Source organism: Typopeltis vanoorti, chromosome 8 (genome assembly GCF_054136105.1).
Source record: "Typopeltis vanoorti isolate ZY-2024b chromosome 8, IOZ_Tvanoo_1.0, whole genome shotgun sequence".
NCBI classification, from domain to species: domain Eukaryota; kingdom Metazoa; phylum Arthropoda; class Arachnida; order Uropygi; family Thelyphonidae; genus Typopeltis; species Typopeltis vanoorti.
Window position 1 is genome coordinate 28320012 of NC_143556.1, and position 24348 is coordinate 28344359.

General features: G+C 36.3%; 1 protein-coding gene across 3 annotated transcripts in view; it reads left to right on the top strand.

Moving 5' to 3' along the window:
- The window catches only part of LOC150103873 (rab-like protein 6), a 330329-nt gene that overhangs the window by 178639 nt on the left and 127342 nt on the right, over positions 1-24348 (top strand). For all 3 annotated transcript variants that reach the window (XM_090396585.1, XM_090396584.1, XM_090396583.1), the window contains exon 11: positions 9418-9508. In XM_090396585.1, coding sequence (XP_090252711.1) covers positions 9418-9508 — 91 coding nt within the window. The remainder of the gene's footprint in view (positions 1-9417; positions 9509-24348) is intronic.

Consider the following 24348-nt stretch of genomic DNA (forward strand, 5'->3'; position numbering starts at 1 on the left):
ATTACATCGTATATAAAAATCATAGACACACTATTAGAAGAGTTTTCTTCCCGCTTTCAAGATTTTGTGACTATAGAACCTGTTGTTATATTTTTCCTAAATCCGTTTAACGTTACTGAAGATGATACACCTGCTAAAATTTCCAATTACTTTGAGCTAAGTAATACAGAAGACTTGGAATGGAAATAATAATTTAAAAAACAACATAATTTTAAAAGCTCATCATGATGACAAAATGTTTTGGAAGTTAGTAGATAGAGATACTTTTCCTATTCTGAGAAAATGCTCGCTAAAAATGTATTTATATTGTGCAACTACATACAACTGCAAGACCCTGTTTTCAAATATGGCATATTTGAAATCAAAATATCGATCTCAACTTACAGACTCTCATTTGGATAATTATTTAAGAGCAGGTACTTCAAACTATATGCTTGTTTATAAAAAATTAGCAGATTGATGTACAAGACCAGATTTCTCATTAAATCCTATTGAATTTATATTTTTTGTATTTATTTATTATTTTATTTTTTATGGTATTTTATATTCATTCATATATGACAAAAATATGTTGTAAAAGCGAGTTAAATAAAATAATGTTAAAATTTGAAATCTCATTTTTTCTTAAAATCAACTAATCATAGAATCTCTAAGCATGAAATGAGAGAAAAAATGCCTGTGTCATGAGCCCTCCGTAATTTTCAAATTTTATATTTTATTCCAGGAATTCCATTAAGACCTGTTGTTTTAGACTGTATAGGTTGTCCCACTTACAAAATATCAAAATTTCTGTCAAATTTACTCACTCCTTCAACTAGAAGAACTGCTACGTATATAACAAATTTGATGCAGATCGGAAATTTTATTTCTGAAATCCATCTAGACGATTTGGAGATTATGATTAGTCTAGATGTTGTTTCACTATTTACAAATGTTCCGTTGGTGGACAGCATTGAATTACTACACCAAGAATTTCCTCCAGACATAGACAAATTATTTGAATATGTAGTAGTCTGGTTATTTTTCCTTCAAAAACCAGTTATACCAACAAATCGAAGGAACAGCAATGGGTAATCCAATATCTCCTGCTATTGCCACCTACTTCATGGAGCACTTTGAACAACGTATCTTTGACAACATTACACCTAGACCTAACCTGTGGTTCAGATATGTGGACGACATTTTTGCCACATGGAGGGGCACTTCGGAAGAATTACAACAGTTTCTCTCAAAAATAAATGCACTTCATCCAAGGATCCATTTTGCCCTAGAAGTAAATAAGCAGTTAGCCTTTCTAGACCTCTTAATTCTTCGCCAATCAAATAGTAACTTACAATTCACAGTCTATAGGAAGGAGACTCATACAGGCCAGTACATTCATTCTGAATCACATCACCATCCTAGTCAAAAGGCAGGTACCATAAAAATACTAATTCCTTTTGTTCTTCAGAAGAACTATTACAAAAAGAATTACAATATATTAATTCCTCCTTCATATCCAATGGTTATAAGAATTCCTTCATGAAAAGAGCTTTAAGTAGTCGTGCTCCAGCATCCTCTTCAGATACAGAAGAACCTATGCATATACCTTCACCTACGTACAAGGCATTAGCGAACAGCTAAAGTGTTAAAACAACTAAATATTTGTGTAACCTTTCGTCCTGTCAGAAAAATCTCCACATTCCTCATGTCTCCAAAGGACAAGCTCCCACATCTCAGCTATCCAGGTGTCTACCAGATTCCCTGCTCTTGTGGGTTATCATATTTCAGACAAACAAGATCTGCTCTGATCTGGTTAGAAGAACGCAAGTCGTATATCCAGTACCTTGAACCTGAACAGTCTGGACTTGCAGAGCATGCCATCAACACCAGACATAGAGTTCAGTGGAACAAGACAAAAGTCATTCACAAAAGTCAGTTCCTAATGGAATGGCTTTACAAAGAAACATGTGAAATGTTACTTCATTCCCCTAACCTGAACAGATCCGATGGTTTACGTCTCCCACTTGCGGGAGATAATACTCTATAAATCAGTAAATCTTTCCTAACTTGTGTGTGTGTATATATATATATATATATATATATATATATATAATAAAAAAAATAAATAAAATATACAGGGTGTTCGGGATATATTTGACAGTTTCGTAAGGAAAAAGAAAATCTTCTTTGTATCTATTAAATTTAATGAATTGACAAAAAAACATTACAGGCAGAGTTAATTACAATACTATGAACAAGATTTACTCAAAATAACCACCATTAGCATCGATCACAGCTTCAATTCTGCTTCGGAACCTCGAACAAGCTGATGCTACAGTCTCCCTGGGAAGTGCCGCAAAAACTGTTTTAATTTTATCCATTAACTGGGCTTTTGTATTACTGGAAGTGCGATTGGTGTCTTTTTCAACTGCGCCCCATACAAAATAATCCATGGGGTTAAGGTCTGGGGAGTTTGGAGGCCAAACATTTGGACTGGTGAAGTCGTAGAAATTTTCAGACAACCATTTTTGACTTTTCCCAGAGGTGTGGCAAGGGGCCGAATCCTGCTGCCATACATACGGCCTACCATTGGCTACCCTTGTTATCCAGGGCTTGACTACAGTTAGCAACTCCACGAACAAAGCCCGAATTCCAATGCCAGGGTTCTTCAACACCTGTTCCTGCAGATTTGCGAGGAATTCTGCTGTACGAACGCAATCAGATCGTCTGCTAGGGATCTTTCTTCTTGCTACATCCTCGTAGTCACCATTGCAAGTCTCTAGTTCATGCCTGATTGTTTTTACTGTATTCAGGGAGCATTGGGCAGCAGTCGTAATATCCTTATTTTGATGGCGGGCACGAATCATCATGATACAAGTTATTCTCTTCCATGATTCAGGTGGGTTCCAGCTATCCATCCTTTCTGACATCTTGTATATGAATGAAGAAGGGTCCAAACTTTTAAATGAAGAGAAGTGTGTGTTAATACATGTAACTTACGGAAAAATATAATTAATTATAAATATGTCAAATTTATCCCGAACACCCTGTATATATATTTTTTAAAATAAATTTAGAAATTAACCTTAGTTACTTAGGTGGCGCTTTGTGAATATAACAGTTATTGTTTAATTTGCCTTTGTACCTGCCTGTGATACTCAGGCAAAAATTCTACGAATAAAGAATAATTTACGTGAGTTAATTCTGTTATTATATTAGTAATATGTCTACTCACAGTATTTCCTTACTGAAACTTAAATTGAAAAGATCAAGTTGTGGACAACCCCTGCAAAAAAAATATATCTTTCTAGTTGAATGCTTTAGACCCACTAAATGGTTGATTATCATCACTTGTAGAACATCACCATCATGCTTGTTATTGGAAGTCAGAAGTGGTTATTGCCATGTTTAGTCTCCGGAGCAGGGGTTTCTATCTTTATTCCTACCTCCCCCCCCCCCCCGTCTAGTGTGATATCCTTCAAGGGCATTTCCAACAGAGACTCAAAGTTCCCTCCATTTTTAGGATATAACACTAAATCACTAGCAGACCAACTTCCAGTAGTAATGGTAATGAGCTAGAATTGAAATTTTGATACTTACCCCAGATCATGCTTACTATGAGTAGTGCTCTGTAGGAGGCACTGTCAGGCCCATGTTACTGAAAGCAGTCTAGTTGCTTTATGTATGGGCAATGTCCATACGTGTCTTCTTAGAGCATGTCCTTACTCTTTCAACTATTCACAAATCAGTAGTAATGATCTCACTCATTGGACACCTCCCTTTTTCTTTGCATTTCTTTCCATAGTCTTTCCTCTACTTCTGCTGAGTCTTTTTTTACTCTCCTGTCTTCTAGACTACCTTCACTGGGATCCCTGCCACCATGTTTGCCATGTGGCACGACTAGTGGACATCCAGAAAGGGGATCCTGGTAGTTTTGCACTACTTTGGCCTATACTTTGGCAAGATAGGTGGTTTTGGATGGCATGGCCAGGATCAGTCAGCTCGTGGGCTTGCCTGCAAGGGTCAATGGTATTGCAGTACGTCTCCTACCCATGGTGAAAGGCAGAGATTACTGTGGTACTGGTATAGTATCGAAGGTAACCCTGGCACCCCACTTCTGAGTGGGTATTCCATGTGTGGCTCCATGTGGATGAAGAGCTCTGGCACAAAAAAAACCCTAGAACATGAATTTTTCATCAAATTTTTCAGTTCTCACAAGGTTTCAACCAAGTATGGATACTGTAGATATATCATTTGATAAGAGAAGGAAAAAAAAACAGTGGACATGTGACACCATTATAAATGTACCAGTGTTTCTCATCATCCGTGTAGCATGTGAAAAGCTAATAGAGAAAATGTTGTCCTCTTTATTCAAAAGGGTTTAGAAGGACTGAGGATCTCTCAAAATAGTTAACTATGATCTGGTGATATTCTTATGGAAACATCATGTCAGCAACACATAAAAACTATTGAGAGCAACATTGGCAGGTGGGGTGGAATACCAATTACAGTAACACCTCATAAAACACTAGAATACCAATTACAGTAACACCTCATAAAACACATTTTAGAATGATCTCAGAATGAGATCTTGATGCTCCAGATGAGGAGTATGTTCAGAGCTTAAAGATCAAGTAGTGACAGGTATGAAATGCATTCTGATATGTAAGGATGGTCACCTGGTTCTGATCAGGGACATCATCCTTACTTTATACACCTTAGCCTCCAACATCTGTGAAAGCAGGGTATCTCAACTGTCCTGTTCAGCTGTGCATCCTTAATCCATTAAGATGCTTTATGTCAGAAATATGGATGTGCCCAAATTGCCTGTTGTGGCTCTGTTGCCTGTGCCTGAAGTTGTAAGAAAGATCGTGATAACAAATCTTGCTCTGCAAAGAAAGCTAAATGTGTCAACTATCATGGAGAAATTCCTGCCTACTTCTGTGCATGTGTCAGAGGTGGAAGGATGAAAAGGAAATACAAAAGATTAAAACAGAACAAAATCTATCATACCTGGATGCATAATGGAAGTTAGCCAATTAAGAAAATATCAACAGCAACTCAAACTCATGTCTGTTCACCCATCTAATCAGTAAAATGGATATGAATTTTTTTGTAAGAATATTGTTTGTGGGATTTTTCATATGGTTTTATTGCTTTTCTTTTGCTTTTTGTTTTTTATAAGGTTTCTGTTGGATTTTTATTGTTTGTTTTTTTTATTGTCTTTTGTAGTAGACTTTTTTGTAATCCACAGTAAAACTGCATTTCATTAAATTTTCCTTCATAATATGTGGGGTAAAACTGTTAAATAAAGAGTAGGGGCATGCAGTGAGAGGTGCAAGACTTGCAAACATACTGCGCACTCGTGCACTCACTCACTCACACACACACACACACACACACACAGAGAGAGAGAGAGAGAGAGCTCCCAGTCTCTTGATCACACATAGATTGGCAGCTTCCCCTTTATGTTACTTCTCAGGCATGAAATGATAGTGTCAGCAGGAGTTCTTTACTATCAGGTTCTGTCACATCTACTTTCTAGAAGCCAGTCTGCAGAACCATTTTGCTACTGTACCCTGAAATATGGGTGGGTCTGGATCTCAGCAACTCTGCCATCGGTGGAGCGTATGCTCATCCCTATGCCAGTCCTAAGCATGGTTGAAAGAGGAAGGTTGAGCGATTGGCTAATCGCCCATCCTCATAAAAAAAAAACCATGGTTTCTGTAATCATGGTTTGCGAAGCAATAAATTCCTTGGGGCAGAGTGTTATGACCTGTGGTTTCCCAAGAGATGAATATTTACAGGACTTTAGAGGGGAGCCGACATCTATGATGCAGGTGGGGCAAAGCCACATGGAACATCACTTACGGAGTCAATAACTCACCCTAAAATTAAGCTTAAAATTGGAACATGGAACGTTCGCACAATGTACAAAATTGGAAAAGCTAGGTAGATAGTCAACGAGATGAGTAAATACAGTCTTGATATCTTAGGAATTGCTGAAACAAGATGGACATGTTTTGGTGAGATAAGAACAACCGACAAATATTTCATATTGTATTCAGGAGATGAAGATGAAAGACATGAGAAAGGAGTTGCAGTGATCTGATGGAATGGAACCCAATAAATAACCGAATAATTAAAGCTAGATTTTTCTCCAGGTTCATGAAATTGACCATCGTAGAAGTATATGCACCCACAAATGATGCCGAAGAAATGGAGAAAGCACAATTCTATGAACAACTTCATTGAATTGTGCTTGATAAAGAAAAGTGATTGATAAAGTCCCTAAACATGACTTGTTAATTTGATGGGAAACATGAATGCTAAAGTAGGGAAAAGAAAGGTGGAAGATGAACGTGCTATAGGAAACGAAGCGAGTGGTGAGCAAAATAAAAATGGAGAACTTTTTACATCTTTCTGCGAATTAAATAACCTCATTATAGGAGGTAGTATCTTTAAACATAAGAAAATTCACAAACTAACATGGATCTCCCCTGATGGAAACACAAAAAACCAGATCGATCACATTGCTATATGTAATACTTTCAAGAGGACATTACAAGATGTAAATGTTGAAAGAGGAGCTGATGCAGCTTCAGACCATTTACTGCTAACTGCAATAGTTAAAGCTAGCAAGAGATTCAAAACTAAAAAAGAATAAGAAAATGAAATATAACATTGATAAACTGAAGGAAAATAAAATAAAATAGAGAAATTTACCAATGAACTGAAGAATAGATTTTCAGTTTTGGAAGAATCAAATGAAAATTATGAGGAAAATAAGATTGAAGCCAACTGGAAAAAGTGTAAAGAAGCCTTCAATAAAACTGCAGAAGATATTTTAGGAGTGATAAGTGGGAAGTCACACAAAGAATGGATTACAGGAAAGACATTAAAACTAATTGAAGAAAGGAAGAAGATATAAGAGAAAATAAACAACTGCAAATCAGAAAGATTACATGGAGAATATCAGAAGCAATACCAAGAAGTACATAAGATGGTAATGCACTCTGCCAGAAATGATAAGAGAAACTACTATCAGCTGTTGGCTGAAGATACTCAGAGAGCGAATGATACTGGAAATCTTGGAGAAGTTTATAAAATTATAAGACAACTTGGAGGAACCTATCAGATGAATGAATGTGGGGCTAACTACTAACTCAAGAGCAAGAAGTCCAACAAAGATGGAAAGAGTACTTTGAAGAATTATTAAATGTTAAACATGACTCTATAAATCCAAATATCGAATCTCCTTTCGAAGAGATGCCAAATCAATTCGAATTTCATGTAAACATGGGAGTGATCACAGTGCAAGAAATCATGGGAGCAATCAAGATCCAAAAGAATAGAAAAGCAAGTGGAAATGATAACCTTAGTGCTGAATTGCTCAAAGCTGACCTAAAAACATCAACTATACTGTATAAACTGTTAAATATCATATGGGCATCTGAGAAGGTTCTGGGTACCTGGAAAGAATCACAAATAGTCAAAATTCCAAAAAAGGTGATCTTACAGAATGCGCCAATTGGAGAGGAATCAGCATATTGTCAGTACCATCAAAGATCTTCACTAGAATCATAAGCAGAATAAATAATAGCATTGAGAAAATTCTGAGAATAGAACAAGTAGGCTTTAGAAATGGAAGAAGCACAATGAATCAAATTTTTATTCTTAGAAACATAATTGAACAGTGTTGAACTAAATTCAACTATGTATTTCAGTTTTATTGATTTTGCCAAAGCTTTCAACAGCATAGACAGAGAATGTCTATGGAAAATCATGAAAATTTATGGATTTCCTGACAAAATAATAAACATAAAAGATTTGTATGATGGAAGTAAAGGACAAATTCCATTAAATGGAACAGCTTCCAAAAGTTTTTACATCAAAACTGGTGTTAAGCAAGGTTGTGTCATGTCTTGTGTCACTTTTTATCATTGTCATAGATTGGATAATGCGGCATGCCCTGAAAAACCTGAAAACTGGAATAAGATGGAACATTGACACCACATTAGAAGATTTGGACTATGCTGACGACAATGTAGTACTATCATCTAGATTTGAAGAAATGAAAATTAAGACAGTAAAGTTAGAGGAAACTGTTAAATAAATAGGTTTACACATCAATGAGAAGAAAACCAAAATATTAAAAATCCACAGTAAAAAGAATGATCCAATCTTTATAAATGGAAATCAAGTAGAAGTGACAAACACTTTTAATTACCTCAGAGCAACTGTCAACATGGAAGGTGGTACCAACGAAGACATTGCAATAAGAATAAAAAAATCTTGCTATGCATTTAAAACTGTACAGAAAATTTGGAAATCATCCAAATTAAAGACGAACTTAAAAGGTGCAAATTTTTAACTCAACTGTTAAATCTGTATTACTTTATGGAAGTGAATATGGAAATTAACCAAACAACAAGAAAATAAAATAGATGTCTTCCAAACAAAATATCTTCACAGAATTCTCAAAATTTACTAGCCAAATCAAATATTGAAATTTACAACAAAACCAAAACCAAACCCATTACAATAGAGTTAAAGAAACACAGATGGAAATGGATAGACCATGTATTGAGAATGCTAACATCAGAACACACAAGAATAACCAAGAATTGACGACGCTTGATGGTAAAAGGAAGAGGGGAAGACCCAAAATGACATAGCGCCGGATGGTAATCCAAGAATGAAACAAACTAGGATGGTTGAGCTGGGGGAAAGCAAGAGAAGCAGCACTGGACCGAAGAGGATGTCATGCTGAACTTGTAGCCTCATGCACCTATAAGGTGCATGAAGCCATGAGTGCACTTGACTTGTCAAGTCTGGATCTCAGCATGTTATTTGACAAATCCTTGAAGTGTCCTAAGTTGATTAACTTAACATGATTATTCTTATATATATATATATAGAGAGAGAGAGAGAGAGAGAGAAGACACAATCTGAAACTAGAAGGCTTCATATCATGTCTATTTGGTAAAACAAGTTCTCTCACCTCGTGCAAGAAGAAAGGAAGAGAGGAAGTAGATCCCTTGCTCTGAAGACTAAACATGGCAACAGGCAACTTCACTCCTCCACTAGCAAAGGTGGTGGTGATTGAAAGATATTTACAACCTAGAAGTCTTGTTGGCAATTCCTCCAGCTAAGGAAGATATGCTTTTACAGAAGCATTGGTTCTGTCATTTATGCCATCTTTTCATTTCTTCTAATATTTAAAAATAAAGCATTTAATTAAAAAACTTGTCTAGTCTTTAATTTACTTTTTTTTTGTTTTGAACCTAAATCTCATTTATTTATTAATTTATTGTCTAGAGATAGAATTTAAGATATGCATACAAGATAACTGAATCATTTATTTTTTCTGATGGTGAAATCTTAATTTGTTAAACTTAAAATAATAACATGGGTATTCTTTTATATGTTTAGGACACTCCGAAACAAGAAGGCTTCATATCACGTCTATTTGGCAAAGCAAGTTCTCCTAATGGGCAAGTTATCAGTGTGAATGAAAAAAAAGGTAAATTAAATTTCATATCATGGGAATATGTTATTTATTTTTGTATTAACACATACTGGGATCATTATGGTTACAGACAATCATCATAGTTCGTATTTAAAACAAGGAAATATTGTGCTGTATTGCATATAGTCACTTCATCTAACAGAAGTCCAATCTCAGACTGCCTAATATTATTATGTTACACCTCCAAGGACACTCATTTCAGGGGGACAATCCATATAACCTACTGCCTCCACTTTGCAATCCATCAACACACTGCCATCTGCTGCCCACCAATAATATTTTTGCCATAAATTGTGTTGTGTGTGTGTTGTAGCCGATTAGCCTGTATATGGGATGAAACAAACCAGGTTTTCAGTAGAAAATACCTGCTACCTTCTGTATGAGATTGGCTAACTGAACTTTAATTGTGAAAGCTAATGTAAAAATTTCTCTCATCACAATGAGAATTGAACTCTGCTCTTCTCCAAAGGGCACAATGTCCTATTTATCTTCAAATTGCATATGGTGGCACCATAAAAGGTAGTTCCTTTATCTTAACAAAATCCATGCTGATCCTCATAAATAATATTACTTTCACCTGCCCAATTTCATGTGACCACAAATTTTGTGACCCATCATAAAAGTTTAATGGAAACAGCACTTGGAAACAATTAAAAATAGTATTTAATGCTTCCATTATTTCATCTCAGTTACAGAGACATCATCAGGGAGTACAAAATAATACTTTTAACACACACACAGAGGCAACACAAAACTGATTGAAACGTGGACGAAAGTGCCCTGTACAGACATCTGGCGATGGCCTAGGATCTTAAAGTACAGGAATACCTTGTATAGCATGGTTAATTGGTTCCAAGAAGCATCCGCGCTATGCAAAACCGTGTTGTTCTAGGTCTATTTATAAAGGTTTTCAATTTAATTTGTTTATTACAAAAATTTAGGATAATAAAAATGTTTAAAAATTAAAAAAAAATTATTTTTATTAACTAAATAACAAATAAAATCCTTTTAAACTGATACAAAAGTTGTAGAAAACAAAACAAATATTGCTTCAATTTTAGCAAACAGTAATTTACTTTTTAGACTCATTGTTGTTCCAACTCCAAAAAGGTTTCATCATCCAGATCATTTGAATGAGATCTGGCGATGTTTAGATTGTAACAATTCGTTCACATTGTTACAATCTAAACTTGTAAAATGAAACCAAGATCTTTTCCCATTTGCACAATTTCCGTTGAGATTTCCTCTTTCTGTGTTGCAAAGGCAACAAAGTCCTTTGAACAATGCAGCAAGATATTATGCCATATGGCTCTCATGTTGCTTTGAGTCACCTCTTGCCAAGATTCATAAATATTTTGAATGGCATCTTTTATGTTAAATTTCTTCCAAAATTCATTCAAAGTCCAAGAATCTTCTTCTGCTGTAGCTTTAATAGCTTGATCAAAAGTTCGTCTTAAATAGTAAGCTTTGAAAGAGGAGATAACGCCTTGATCCATCGGCTGCAAAATTGATGTTGTGTTTGGAGGAAAAAAATGAATCTTGACATTTTCATCTAAGTCAGTCAATAGAGTTGGATGGCCTGGTGCATTGTCGAATAAAAGTAAAATTTTGAAAGGAATATCATTCTTTTTTAAAGAAGAAGAAAAAAAAAAGTTTTTTTTTGGCAACCAAGAATAAAGAGAAAACCAGGAAGACCACCTACAAGATGGGAAGATCCACTAGTGAAATCTATGGGTATAACATGGAAGAGAGAGAGGATTGAGATCGTTGGAGGCATCTTTGTGACCTGCACTCATGGAGAAATCCTGAGTGAAACACGGGTCCATCAAGGTAATATCATTCTTTTTTACAATAGCTTTTAACTTCAGGGCAAAAACATGTTTTAAACCAGTCTTCGAAAATTGAATGAGTCACTCATGCTTTTTTTATTCGAACGCCAATGAACAGGTAAATTGTTCTTTGTAAAGCCCTTAATTGTAGAACCACCTGCAACTTGCTATAAAAAAAGTTTCACTGGTTGCACCTCCTTCATTTCGCTTTCATTTTCTTTTATTTTGTCATATAGACTTGTTGCTTTTGCCTGGATTATTATTTGACTGAAAGAGATCTTTTTCTAATTACAATCTTCAATCCAGATCATTAAAAGGCGTTCCATATTTTCCATTATAGAAGATAGATTTCTCATGATCACTTTTGACATATAAGAAGCGGTGCTCATTCCATGTTGTTTAATCTTTTCTTTGCTCTGAATAATTGTTCGTACAGATGACTCATTCATTGAATTCTCATGTGTTATTTTAGCAAACAAAGCGTCATTCTTGTGACATTTTATAATTTCAAGTTTCTTCTCTAATGTCAACCACTTGTGTTTTTTTGTTACTTCGACAGTGTCTTCTTTGTTTTGTCTCTTTTCACTCATACTTAAATAATAAAAAAATGTTAAATACTAATATTAACGTAAATAATAAAATGCCGTGGGGAAAGAAAGTGTCTACGTGAGAGCCAATCAAATAACTATTGCATAAACGTGGCTCTCGACTGTGACTTGCGGCGCCGAGGAGTCGCCGGTCAGTGTTGACAATCTTAGTGTAATAATGATAAGTGTAATAATAAAAACCGCGTTAGACCAAAACCCGCATTGTTCAAAACCGCGCTATACAAGGTATTCCTGTATTAGTGTCTCCCATATTTTGGGCAGTTTTTGCATCCATGTTTATTTAAATTAGGCTGATTTTTAAGAGCAACAGCATTTTCTAAAAACAGTCTCTCTTCTAAATTTACTCTGATGGAGCAAAACTTATTCTGATTGAGCATAATGGTCTTTTACCAGTTGATTTGATTCTGTGATCTGTATCCAAAACATGGTCTGCAAGGCCAGATTGACCATCATCTGCAGATGTATTTTTTATGTTCTTCCATTCGGAAGGTAACTGATCTTGTCTAGGCCAACTTGCAGGAACAAGGAACTGTATATATACACTCACGCACGTAACTGAGTGGTACAAAGACTGTATTTCTTTAAGATGCTGGTTATTTTTTCTGATGTGGCTCAGACATAGGGGATGAAGATAAGCCTTAAAACACAGCTCCAAGGACTTGTCATGGGATCACTCCAGTACGCTACACACAGTTTATCTATTCATTACACTTTTTTTAAAATCCTCTATCCACACATAACATCATCCACTGCCCATGAGTAGTGTTTTTTGTATGCAAATTTTGCTAGTTTTTTTAGATGATTTCCCTGCATTTGTGATGAGAAACCTGAATTTCTGGGAGGGAAACTCTGCTTCTTCCATTTAAGTAAAACTAACTCACCCTCAACTAAAAAAAAAGTCAATGTAAAGGTTCCTTCTGTCACTACAAGAATCAGACCCAGGCCTTTTCCTATCAAAGAGCATTAATTTTTCAGTTGGCTACAGGGAACACGCTTTACATGATACTTATGTTAAATACTTTACATAATAAAGAGAGGTGGTAAAATTTTCCACTTAAAATAGTATGTTATAGTGCGTAATTATATATTTTACCATTAGAAACATTGAGTTACATCAAAACTGATTGTAAACACTGATTTAGTACTTATTCTGCCTTCAGTTTTGAAATAGACTTCACCTTTCTTTTATGTTCCTATCCTATCTAGTTATTTCAAATCATTTCCATAACCTTGGCTTAGAGGATTCATGTTGTACATGTCAAGATACTTTTGCAGAATTTGAGTTATTTTTACTGTATTAATGCTCCATTACAACAATATTATTTATATATTTAAAACATGCTGTTAAAAAAAGAAATAAAAATGACTAAAATATATACAGGGTGTTCGGGATAAATTTGACAGTTTCGTAAGGAAAAAGAAAATCTTCTTTGTATCTATTAAATTTAATGAATTGACAAAAAAACATTACAGGCAGAGTTAATTACAATACTATGAACAAGATTTACTCAAAATAACCACCATTAGCATCGATCACAGCTTCAATTCTGCTTCGGAACCTCGAACAAGCTGATGCTACAGTCTCCCTGGGAAGGGCCGCAAAAACTGTTTTAATTTTATCCATTAACTGGGCTTTTGTATTACTGGAAGTGCGATTGGTGTCTTTTTCAACTGCGCCCCATACAAAATAATCCATGGGGTTAAGGTCTGGGGAGTTTGGAGGCCAAACATTTGGACTGGTGAAGTCGTAGAAATTTTCAGAGAACCATTTTTGACTTTTCCCAGAGGTGTGGCAAGGGGCCGAATCCTGCTGCCATACATACGGCCTACCATTGGCTACCCTTGTTATCCAGGGCTTGACTACAGTTAGCAACTCCACGAACAAAGCCCGAATTCCAATGCCAGGGTTCTTCAACACCTGTTCCTGCAGATTTGCGAGGAATTCTGCTGTACGAACGCAATCAGATCGTCTGCTAGGGATCTTTCTTCTTGCTACATCCTCGTAGTCACCATTGCAAGTCTCTAGTTCATGCCTGATTGTTTTTACTGTATTCAGGGAGCATTGGGCAGCAGTCGTAATATCCTTATTTTGATGGCGGGCACGAATCATCATGATACAAGTTATTCTCTTCCATGATTCAGGTGGGTTCCAGCTATCCATCCTTTCTGACATCTTGTATATGAATGAAGAAGGATCCAAACTTTTAAATGAAGAGAAGTGTGTGTTAATACATGTAACTTACGGAAAAATATAATTAATTATAAATATGTCAAATTTATCCCGAACACCCTGTAAGTGTATAATTTTCAGAGTAGCTGTTTTAGCCTTTCAGGAATCTTATTTCTGATATTATCCTAAAGGGGTGTACCAGATATTATGCCAGTAATTAATGACTATTGTTACTTTCATGAATAGTTTCCTTTTAAAGCAGTTTTTTTTTTCAAATTGGTCTGCTATTTTTAATCTTCTAAAGCACTACCAACTGCATCAGTTCATCCATATTTTGATTTTCCTTCCAGTCTGCCATTTGTGCTTCAAACACTTTCACATTTTTCATCTCCCATTCTGTTTAGTAGCCTATACCAGGGCTGTCCAAAACACGGTGCAATTCTGTGTGGCTCAGCTGTGGGTTTTGATTTTCACAAGTGAAAAAAGAAAATAACAATTTGAAAATTCGTATTAGATATTTTAATTCTATCACTAATCGATAATCTCGATGTTGGTAATTTTATTTGTTGTTTTTACATCACTGTATACCCACGTGTTTTTCAAATATTAGATGTGTGAAAGTAGAGTTCTTAGTGTTTTGTTCTGACCTGCATGCTCACGGGGAATTAGAGCGCGCAATTCGTTTGCAATTAGTATTGTTTGTTTGTTCAGCTATTGAGGTTATGTCGCGGCTACTCACTAAATTACTAGATATGCAATGGATGTGGTCCTCAGATAAATCTTTTTTTTTTTTAATCCAGCCCTCGTATCACCTAAGGTTAGACAGCCATGGCCTATACCATTGTAGATTATGTATTCTTGAATGTCAGTGAAGAAATGCTTTGCGCAGGAGTCAAGGTGATAATACAGGATACAAGATACATAATACAGGATGTGAAAAAGTATCTCAGCCAATAAGAAGACCAAGAGAAACATGGATATCAGATTCAAAATGGGAATTAATCAAAAGAAGATAGTTGGAAAAAGAAAGGGATACGGGGACTGAAGAATATAAGAGATTACATAGAGAAGTCAGGAGAACCATCAAGCAGGACAAGGGAAAGTTCTGTACTAATAAATGTGAAGAGATTGAGTTCCAGATGACGAGGAATAATTATAAAAGGTTGTATTATTTAGTTCATGACTTAAAGCACAAGTTTAAGTCCAAATTGAATGACATCTCAAAGACAGGAATGGAACGTTACTAACAGAAGAGTTGGAAATCAAAACAGATGGAAAGAATACTGTGAGGAACTGTACAGCAGAGTGGATAAAGAAAATGTGGAGTCCTCTCACCAGGAAAATTTTGATTTGGAACTGTGTCCACTTAGGCATGAAGTTGAAAGAGCAGTTAAGCAGCTTAACAGCAATAAGGTCCCAGGTGCAGATGAAATCCCAGCAGAGTTAATTAAGGGCACAGGGGATGGAGGGATAAGAGTGTTTCATAGATTGGATCCCAGTCTATCTATTAGATCCATATCCTGTTTCCCATTTCAAGGATATGGGAGACAGGATCACGACCTAGGTCTGTTTTCATACTACTACATAAGAAAGTTGATAGGAAGGCATGCAAGAACTATAGAACTGTTAGTTTAATATCTCATGCAAGCAAAATTTTATTGAAGATCATGCCAAATAGGATTAAGATCAAAGTTGAGGCAGAGATGCTCGAGGGAACAAGCAGGTTTTAGGGAAGGTAAGGGCACCAAAGATCAGATCCTTTGCCTTAAACAGATCATAGAAAATTATAAAGAATTCAGACTCCCTCTGGTAATGTGTTTCTTAGACTATAAAGCTTTTGACTGTGTTGAGCATGTGAAACTGTGGAAAGTAATGAATGAAAAGAATGGGTTTTCCTCAACACACTATCAGGTTGATAGCCAACTTGTACAGGGAGCGAGATGTCATAGTAAGAACAGGTGTTGGATTGGCTGACCGGCTTCAAGTTAAAAAAGGAGTTAGGCTTGGATGTTTACTTTCTCCTCACTTGTTAAGTGAGGAGAAAGTAAGCAAAGTTAGGAGGACATCATGCGTGAAGCATTGGATGAGCTCAGGACAGGAATTAGGTTAGGAGGTAGATTGATCAGTAATCTGAGGTTTGCTGATGATACAGTACTCCTTTGTAATGACATGGAAGAACTAGGACTGATTCTTGACAAAGTTAACAAGATCAGTAATAACAGAGGACTTCAACTCAATTCTAGCAAGATGAAGATTATGGCTCTCAAAGGAAATACAAATGAGGAAGCTCTTGAGAAACAAGTGTACCTTAATGGAGAAAGAATTGAGGAAGTCAGCAAATATGAGTACCTGGGATCCATTATTAATGTGAAGAATTGCTGTTCAGAAGATGTCAGAAGAAGGTTAGGAATGACTAAACAATAGTCAGAGACCTGTCTAAAATCTAGAAAGATGGATCTATCTTCATGGGAACAAAGTTGAGAATTTTGGATGCAATTGTTTTTCCAACAGCAACTTTTGGATGTGAGACTTGGAACCTAAAGAAGTCAGATAAGAAACAGATATCTGCTTTTGAGATGCGGTGTTGCAGAAGGCTGTTGAGGATATTATATACTGAAAGGACTACAAATGAATAGGTCTTAGAAAAGATCAGTAGAACTTTAAGGCTCCTTAAGGATATTGACAGAAGAAAGTTAAAATATTTTGGACACATTGAAAGGATAGAAGGTGACTTCTCAGAACAGTAATAGAAGGTAAAGTTCCTAGTAAAAGAGGAAGGGGTAGACCATCAATGAGATGGATGAATGGTTTATGTGGAGTGACTGATCCTCAGAGTTGAAGCTTCCAGAAAAGCAAACAACACGACTACATGACGAGGCCTGATGTGGCACTTCACCGAGCATCGGAGTGACCATATGGCATCTCTAGATGCCTAGTGAAAATATAGATAGATAGAATGCCAGTGATGTTCAATTCTTTTCTGACATCATTTATAATGTGATTCTTCAGTTTCACTCTGAAGTTTCATGGCTATGGTTTTCAGTCTTTGATCATTTGTTTTATTTCTAACTTAGCTTTGGTCCATGTTAAAATTGGTTTGAATGTTGTTTCTGTATATCTGCTAGTTTGTCCTTTTGGTTGATTTCTTTCTCTTGTTCCATATACATTTATTCTGCTAGCTACCCAACCTTCCTGCCTTATATTCTATTTCCAAAGTTAATTTGTCACCATCCTTAAAAATTGTGCCATAATAGCCGAAATGTGTAACCTCTTCTTTAAATATAATTTGCTGATAGTTCTTGCCTGTTTTCTAAGTATATCTTTTTTTTATTGCTTATTTTAATATCACACCAAATTTCTCATAACAGTTAATCATGGAACTTTATCAAATTACTTGAAAAAAATGTAAAATCACGTGTAAGGCATGTTTGGTCCACACTAAGGAAATTGTTATTAAGCCTCTTTAAATAGGAGATATTAAGTTTAGTTTTTGTATATAAATGACATTATCCTCTTAAATAAATCTAATAAATCTTCAATTGATCTTTAGTCAAATCAATTTGGCTAAATTGCTGTTATCTAGTCCCTAGAATGCACTTTGTTAGGACATTAGTTCCTTTTCAATTACATCATCATCATCATCATCAAATTCCTGCCATGTACCCTCAAGGGGTGTACAGGATTTGACAGTACTACATGAAAAAATTACATCATTACTAACTTCCTATCTACAATTTTCCTCCAAATCAGTCTGTTACTTGTCAAGACTCCAACATTATCAGATCTTATATTTCTATCGTCTAAGGCACTTCATACTGTATCAATCCACCTATACCTTGGTCTTACTCTGGTTCGTTTTCCTGCCAACCTGGCAGAGAACACGTGTTTTGCTAATCTTTCCTCTCCCATTCTATTTAAGTGACCATACCATCTGAGATTAGCTCTGCTAACGCATTCCTGGATGCTGACAATGTCAAGTTCTTTCCTAATATCCTCATTTTTAATATGATATTGCCATTGATGCCATCTGTTCACGCCTCTAATCTTTCTCAGGACTCTCATATCTGCGGTCTCTAGTCTTTGGTCAAGTGTTTTACTTCTGACCCAGCTCTCAGATCCATAAGTTAAAATTGGTTTGAACACAGTTTTGTATACAGCTAATTTAGTGTTCCGACTAATTTCTTTCTTATTCCATATGAATTTATTCAGTTGACTTCCCACGATACCAGCTTTGCTGATTCTGTTGTCTATTTCTATATTTAGTTTACCATCTTCAGTAAAAATTGTGCCTAAATAGCTAAAATGTTTTACTTGTTCCACAGGTTCTCCATTCACAACACAGTTGACATTTTCAATGATTCTGCCTATTTTCATTGTCTTTGTCTTTTTATTGCTGACCTTCATACCATATCTATTACAACAGCTATTCAATTTAGTCAGAGAATCTTGCAGACTTGTAGCGGATTTATTTAGAAGTATAACATCATCCGCATAAAGCAAAGAGCTGACATTAACATCTCCAATTTTGATATCAGGTTTAATACCACATTCCTTCATAATGTGATCCATATAGATAATGAATAACAGAGGGGATAATGTACATCCTTGTCTCACACCAGATTTAACATTAAACCATCTTCCTGTACTTCCTTCAATTCTAACTGCTGACTCACAACTCAAATACAGACTAAGTATTGCTTGATATAATGCCCCATTGACACCATATAACTGCAGCGTATTGAATAGCTTCTCTCTTGGCACCTTGTCATATGCCTTTTCCAAATCGACAAAACTTAAATACAGATCTTTGTTATATTCCCATGCTTTCTCGACTATTTGTCGTAAAGTGAAGATCTGATCCTGACAGCCTCTATTTGGCCTGAATCCAGCTTGTTCTTCACCAAGCTTTTCTTCCACAATTCTTCTCAACCGTTTCTCAAGTATACTTGCATAGATCTTGCCAGGAACACTCAGTAGGGAAATACGTCTGTAATTCTCACATTCAGTTTTATTTCCCTTTTTATATATGGGTACTATGAGAGCTCTACTCCAATCATCAGGAATTCGTCCCTCTGTCCAGGCTTTCTGAACTATGCAGTGCAGCCACTGTAAGACTCTTATACCACCATACTTCAGCATTTCTGGTCGAATATCATCTACTCCTGCTGCCTTTCCACATTTCAAGCCTTTGATGGCTTTTTCTACTTCAAGTATGGATATGTATTCCTGACTGCATGCCTGGTCAGTGTTTTTTATCACTGTGCTGTCATCACTGCTTGTTTCATTTAGCAGTTTTTCAAAGTAATTACTCCATACTTCAAGGATATCTTTTTCTCCTGTTTTCATTTCACCTTTATCATCTCTAATTCCTTTTACAGCACTCTTTCCTCCATTCCTAAGCTTCTTCAACAACCTCCAGAATATTTTGCCACCTTCTTGATATTTATTTTCTATATTCTTGCCAAAGTCCTCCCATGACTTTTGTTTAGCTAGTTTTACACACTGTTTAGCTTTCTTACATTTGTCTCTGTATTCTGTAAGAGTAAAAGCTGACTTATTTGCCAGGAACTTTTGATATGCTTTCTTCTTTTCCTTCACTGCCTCTTTAACTTCCTGTGTCCACCAGGGAGTTCTGATTTTTTTATCTTTGCACACAACCTCACCACATGCCTCTCTGGCAGAATCAATCAATGTTTCCTTCAGAGTTTGCCACTGAATCTCCAAGGTTTGATTCCTGTTCTCAAACTCTTTCATTTTCTTTTCAATAATATTTCTGTATTTTAGTCTACAGTTTACATCTGAGAGCTGCTCAACTTTTATTCGCTTTAAAACTTTCTTACATGTTATTCTTTTCAATATGAAATTCAATTTTATCCTGCTCAAGACTAAATAGTGATCACTTCCAATTTCAAATCCTCTGTACACTCTGGTGTCCTGCACCAGGGAGAAAACATCACTATCAACAATAACATAGTCAATGAGACTTTTCTTATTCCTAGCCTCTTCTCTCCATGTGAATTTGTGCACATTTTTATGTTGGAACATGGTGTTAGTAATAACCAGTCCATGTCCTGAGCAGAAATCCAACAGATATTTGCCATTATTATTAGCTTTGCTCTTTTCTCCAAATTTTCCCAAAATATTTTTGTATGTCTCACAATCATTTCCTACTCTACTATTTAGATCCCCAACAAGGACCAACTTTTCCCTTTTCATTGTGTCAGTTGCTTTTTCTAAAGCCTCAAAAAATTCCTCCACTTCTACCTTAGTAGAGCCTTCTGTGGGACCATAGGCACAAATAAGTCTAATTGTCCAGTTCCCCATTCTCATATTTGCCCACATTACTCTACTTGAGACTGACTGCCATTCAAGAAGATTAGCCTCGTATTTTGTGTTGAATACTATGGCTACTCCTTCTTTTCCTTGATTGTTATTGCCTGAATATAACATTTTGTATTTATTGCTCAGAAAGATCTCACCAGTTTTGGTCTTTTTTGTTTCAGTCACCCCTATTATGTTGATCTGGTACTTATCTAATTCCTCAGCTAGCTCCATTTGTTTGCCATTCAGGCTTCTTACGTTGATAGTACCGATCTTTAACTCTGGTGATGTTGAGTTGGGGTTTGTTTTCAGATTTGTTCCAGTAGCTGACTTTTCGCTGTTCGCCCTGGTTCCCTGGCAAAAACAACGGGGGCCTTGTTTAACCGGGCGACGCCCCAGCCGGCATGAAATTTTGTCATGTTGTACCATCATTTTTTATTTTGGTTTAACCAATAAGAATACAATTTGGTCGGCTAAATCCCAAATTGCCAGCCCATCCTCGTTCGTTCAGTATCAAAGTAGATACCAACAGGGTGCACCACGAGAAGGTGAGGATTGGACATTAGGTCAGAAGCCCTGGTCGGTTCTCCGCATTCCTTTAAAGGCTATGTGGAGGTCTCCTCTCAGTTATACAGCTTTGACCCTTAAGCACCCCTTTTTTTTATATAGAGTTTTTTATATAGGATGCGAAAAGTCCAGTGAGGGGGGGGGGGGGTCAGAGAATTGGCCAACTGTTTTGACAGTTTGTAGCAAGGTGCATTAATGGCATCTACTATAGGTCTTAGTAAGGAACTGGGTTTGTTGATTTTTGGTAAACCGTATGTTGGGGGGGGGGGGGGGGGAAGGAACAGAAAGGTTGGAGTTTTTTCGTGATTTCTGGGGTCCAGGAAGACACTTTTTTAAGTGAGTTTTTTAACTTGTGTTTTTGTGGTGGTGTTATGTTCTAGCAGGGTGTAGGTGGAGCAATCTCAGAGGATAATCTCCATTTTTCGATTGTATTCTGTGGCATTACCTTTATCAGCTCCGGTGATGACAATAATTTTTTCTTTTCGTAATTTCATGAGAGCAGTGCATTAGGAGGACAATAAATTACTTTTTGGAGGCGAAGACTGGGCGAGGATGTTGGTGACATCAAGTCTGATGTTTGCTATCTCCAGCACTAAGCAACAGATCCCGCGTTCGACGTTGAACATCACATTAAACACCGGCACTTTTTTCGGAGCGGCCGCGAAATTGTGGCCGAGGCTTAGGGCACTGATGGCATTGTCGTTGAGCCTTTTGGATGATAAGTTAACTACTGTCTATTTTTTGAAATTCTTTCTGTGTGGAAGTTTCTGAGATGCCAGAGAGAATAGACCAAAGTTCAGGGTTAAGTACAGCAGAGAGCTCCGATTGTAAGGAGCTAATGGCGGCGTTCATCACGGAGAGGGTGGCACGAATACCGGCAATTTGTTCCCTCAGTAGTGCCAAACTGGTGCAGTTATAAATGCAGAGGGCTTTTTTGGAGTGAAAGTTGATCTTTAATTGACACAGTTCGGTATTACTCTTGTATCCCGACATATTTTTAAGAAGGCCAGCCTATTTAGTTGCCTAGATAGTCGTAGTGTTGACTTACTGTGTCTGGATTTGCGAGCTATGTCTTCTCCATGAATGATTAAAATCCGTGTGTTGTGAGGACATCGTGTTGGAGGCTTAATGGATTATAAAGCACTCAGAAAGGATTAAAACAGAAATTAATTCTTCCTATATTTCATCTCAGTCAATGAGACATCTTCAGGGATTACAAACAAACTAATGTAACATAAATACAAATAACAAACAATACTAAGCCCAACCACGTGGGTGACGCTAAAGTCCTATCTAGGTGGAGAAGCCTCTAAGGGCTGATGTAGGTGGCCTGGAATGTAAAGTGGGACATCTGGTGATAAGCATTTCCCAAATCTTAGGAAGCTTAATGCAACCATATTTGTTAAGATTTGGTTGATTCCTGAGAGCTGCTGCTGATTCTAAGAATAGTCTCTCTCTCTTTTGAATTTGCTGTGGTGGAGCATGGTGGTTTTTTCCATGAGATAATATGGGTTGTATCCAAGACATGGTCAGCCAGTTTTAATCCTTTCTGTATACAATCCATTAAGCCTCCAACATGATTTATTAATGTCCATTTCGTTCTCCTCTATTTTCATGCCTGCACGCTCTACATTAATAACATCATTTTCCATCTTACCATCAGTACTGTCCACTCTACTAATATTTGCTGCATTTTTGTTAGTTAATAAGCACTCTTTTGAAACATTTAATACACACTTTCTCTCCAATTTCAGTTTCCTTCCATGTATCCTTAACTATTATTATATTTTTATCTCTTGGTAATTCTTTAAGAGCCGTTAACTCCAATTCCGACATGCTTTTAAGTGTAATTTAGTTTTGAGTTAAATTTCTGCATTCAACTTTGTCTTCTTTGGAGCTAAACAACCGGCTTCTGTCCACTGTTTTGAATTTTGGATTCTAGTGTGTAATGGTGAATCCAAGTCTCATCCATAGTAATAAATCGATGCACAAAATCAGTTTTATTCTTGTTAAAATGCTCCAAGCACTTATAATTAAGAAGAAAAGCCAAATGGCTATTTTTTTCCTGGCGAAGTTGATAAATTAAGGGGATAAAAATCCCTTATTGTACTTCCAAACGGCTATTTTTTTCCTGGCGAAGTTGATAAATTAATGGGATAAAAATCCCTTATACAATAAGGGATTTATATCCCCTTAATTTATGCTTCAAGCACTGTTCAGAGATTTTCGTGCGAGTGCATTTTTGATTTGCTGTGAGCAAGCATGGCACCCATCTTGTGCAAAGCTTTTTCATTTGCAATTCTTCATGCAGGATATATCCTACATGTTCTCTTGAAATGCCTATAGTCTCAGTAATTTCATGCACTTTGACTCGCCGGTCATCCAATACCATATTGTGCACTTGATCAATGATTTCTGGTGTTGTTCCTTTTCATTGATACATGTTAATGGTTCCTATCTTTAGTTCTTTTAAAATTGGGTTTGTTCTTCTTCTTTCATCATTTCTTAATTAATGAAAACGAAGGAGAAGCGTGCCCATAAACTTTTATGAACTTCGAATGAATTTCTTTTGACGTTAAACCTTCTCTTACAAAGAATTTTATAACCACACGATGCTCAATTTTATCCATTTCAAGGGATACAGTCCACACTTTTGCTTCAGACAGCTGTATAAAACAAACTACTTGATAGAATGACGTGCAATTTCACATGGATGCTTATGACAGATGTGCCAACTTAGAAAGAAAAAATCATGCCTATAGTGTTGCCATCTATGATCGAGACCGAAAACTTTTCAGACCACCCTTGTAACATTCTGTATCTCACTTGTTTTTGTTTTCTTGTCTCTTAGTAACACCAATTATGTCGATGTGGTAGTTTTCCAGTTCTTCTGCAAATTTGATTTCCTTTTCATTGATACATGTTGATGGTTCCTATCTATAGTTCTTTTAACATTGGGTTTGTTGTTCTTCTTCTTCTGGATACTGATTTGGAGCTTATTCCAGTAACTGACTTTTCACTATTTGTCTGGGTTCCCAAATAAACAATGGGACAGAGGGGATATTGTTTAACTGAAACCCCCTAGCTTGCATGAAAAGTCCAAATTTACCAATGATTTCATGCTAGCTGGTGAGTTGTTTAACTGAATAACTCCCCAGCTTGCATGAAATTATTCTTTACCATCCTGTTTATTTCTGGTTTAAAACAATAGATTGAGAATACAGTTTGGTCAGCAGAGTTCCAAATTGCCAGTCCATCCTCATTGAGTATCCAGTGGATGCTTATTAATGGGGCTCACCACATGACGGTGAGGCTTGGACATTAGTTCAGAAGCTCCAT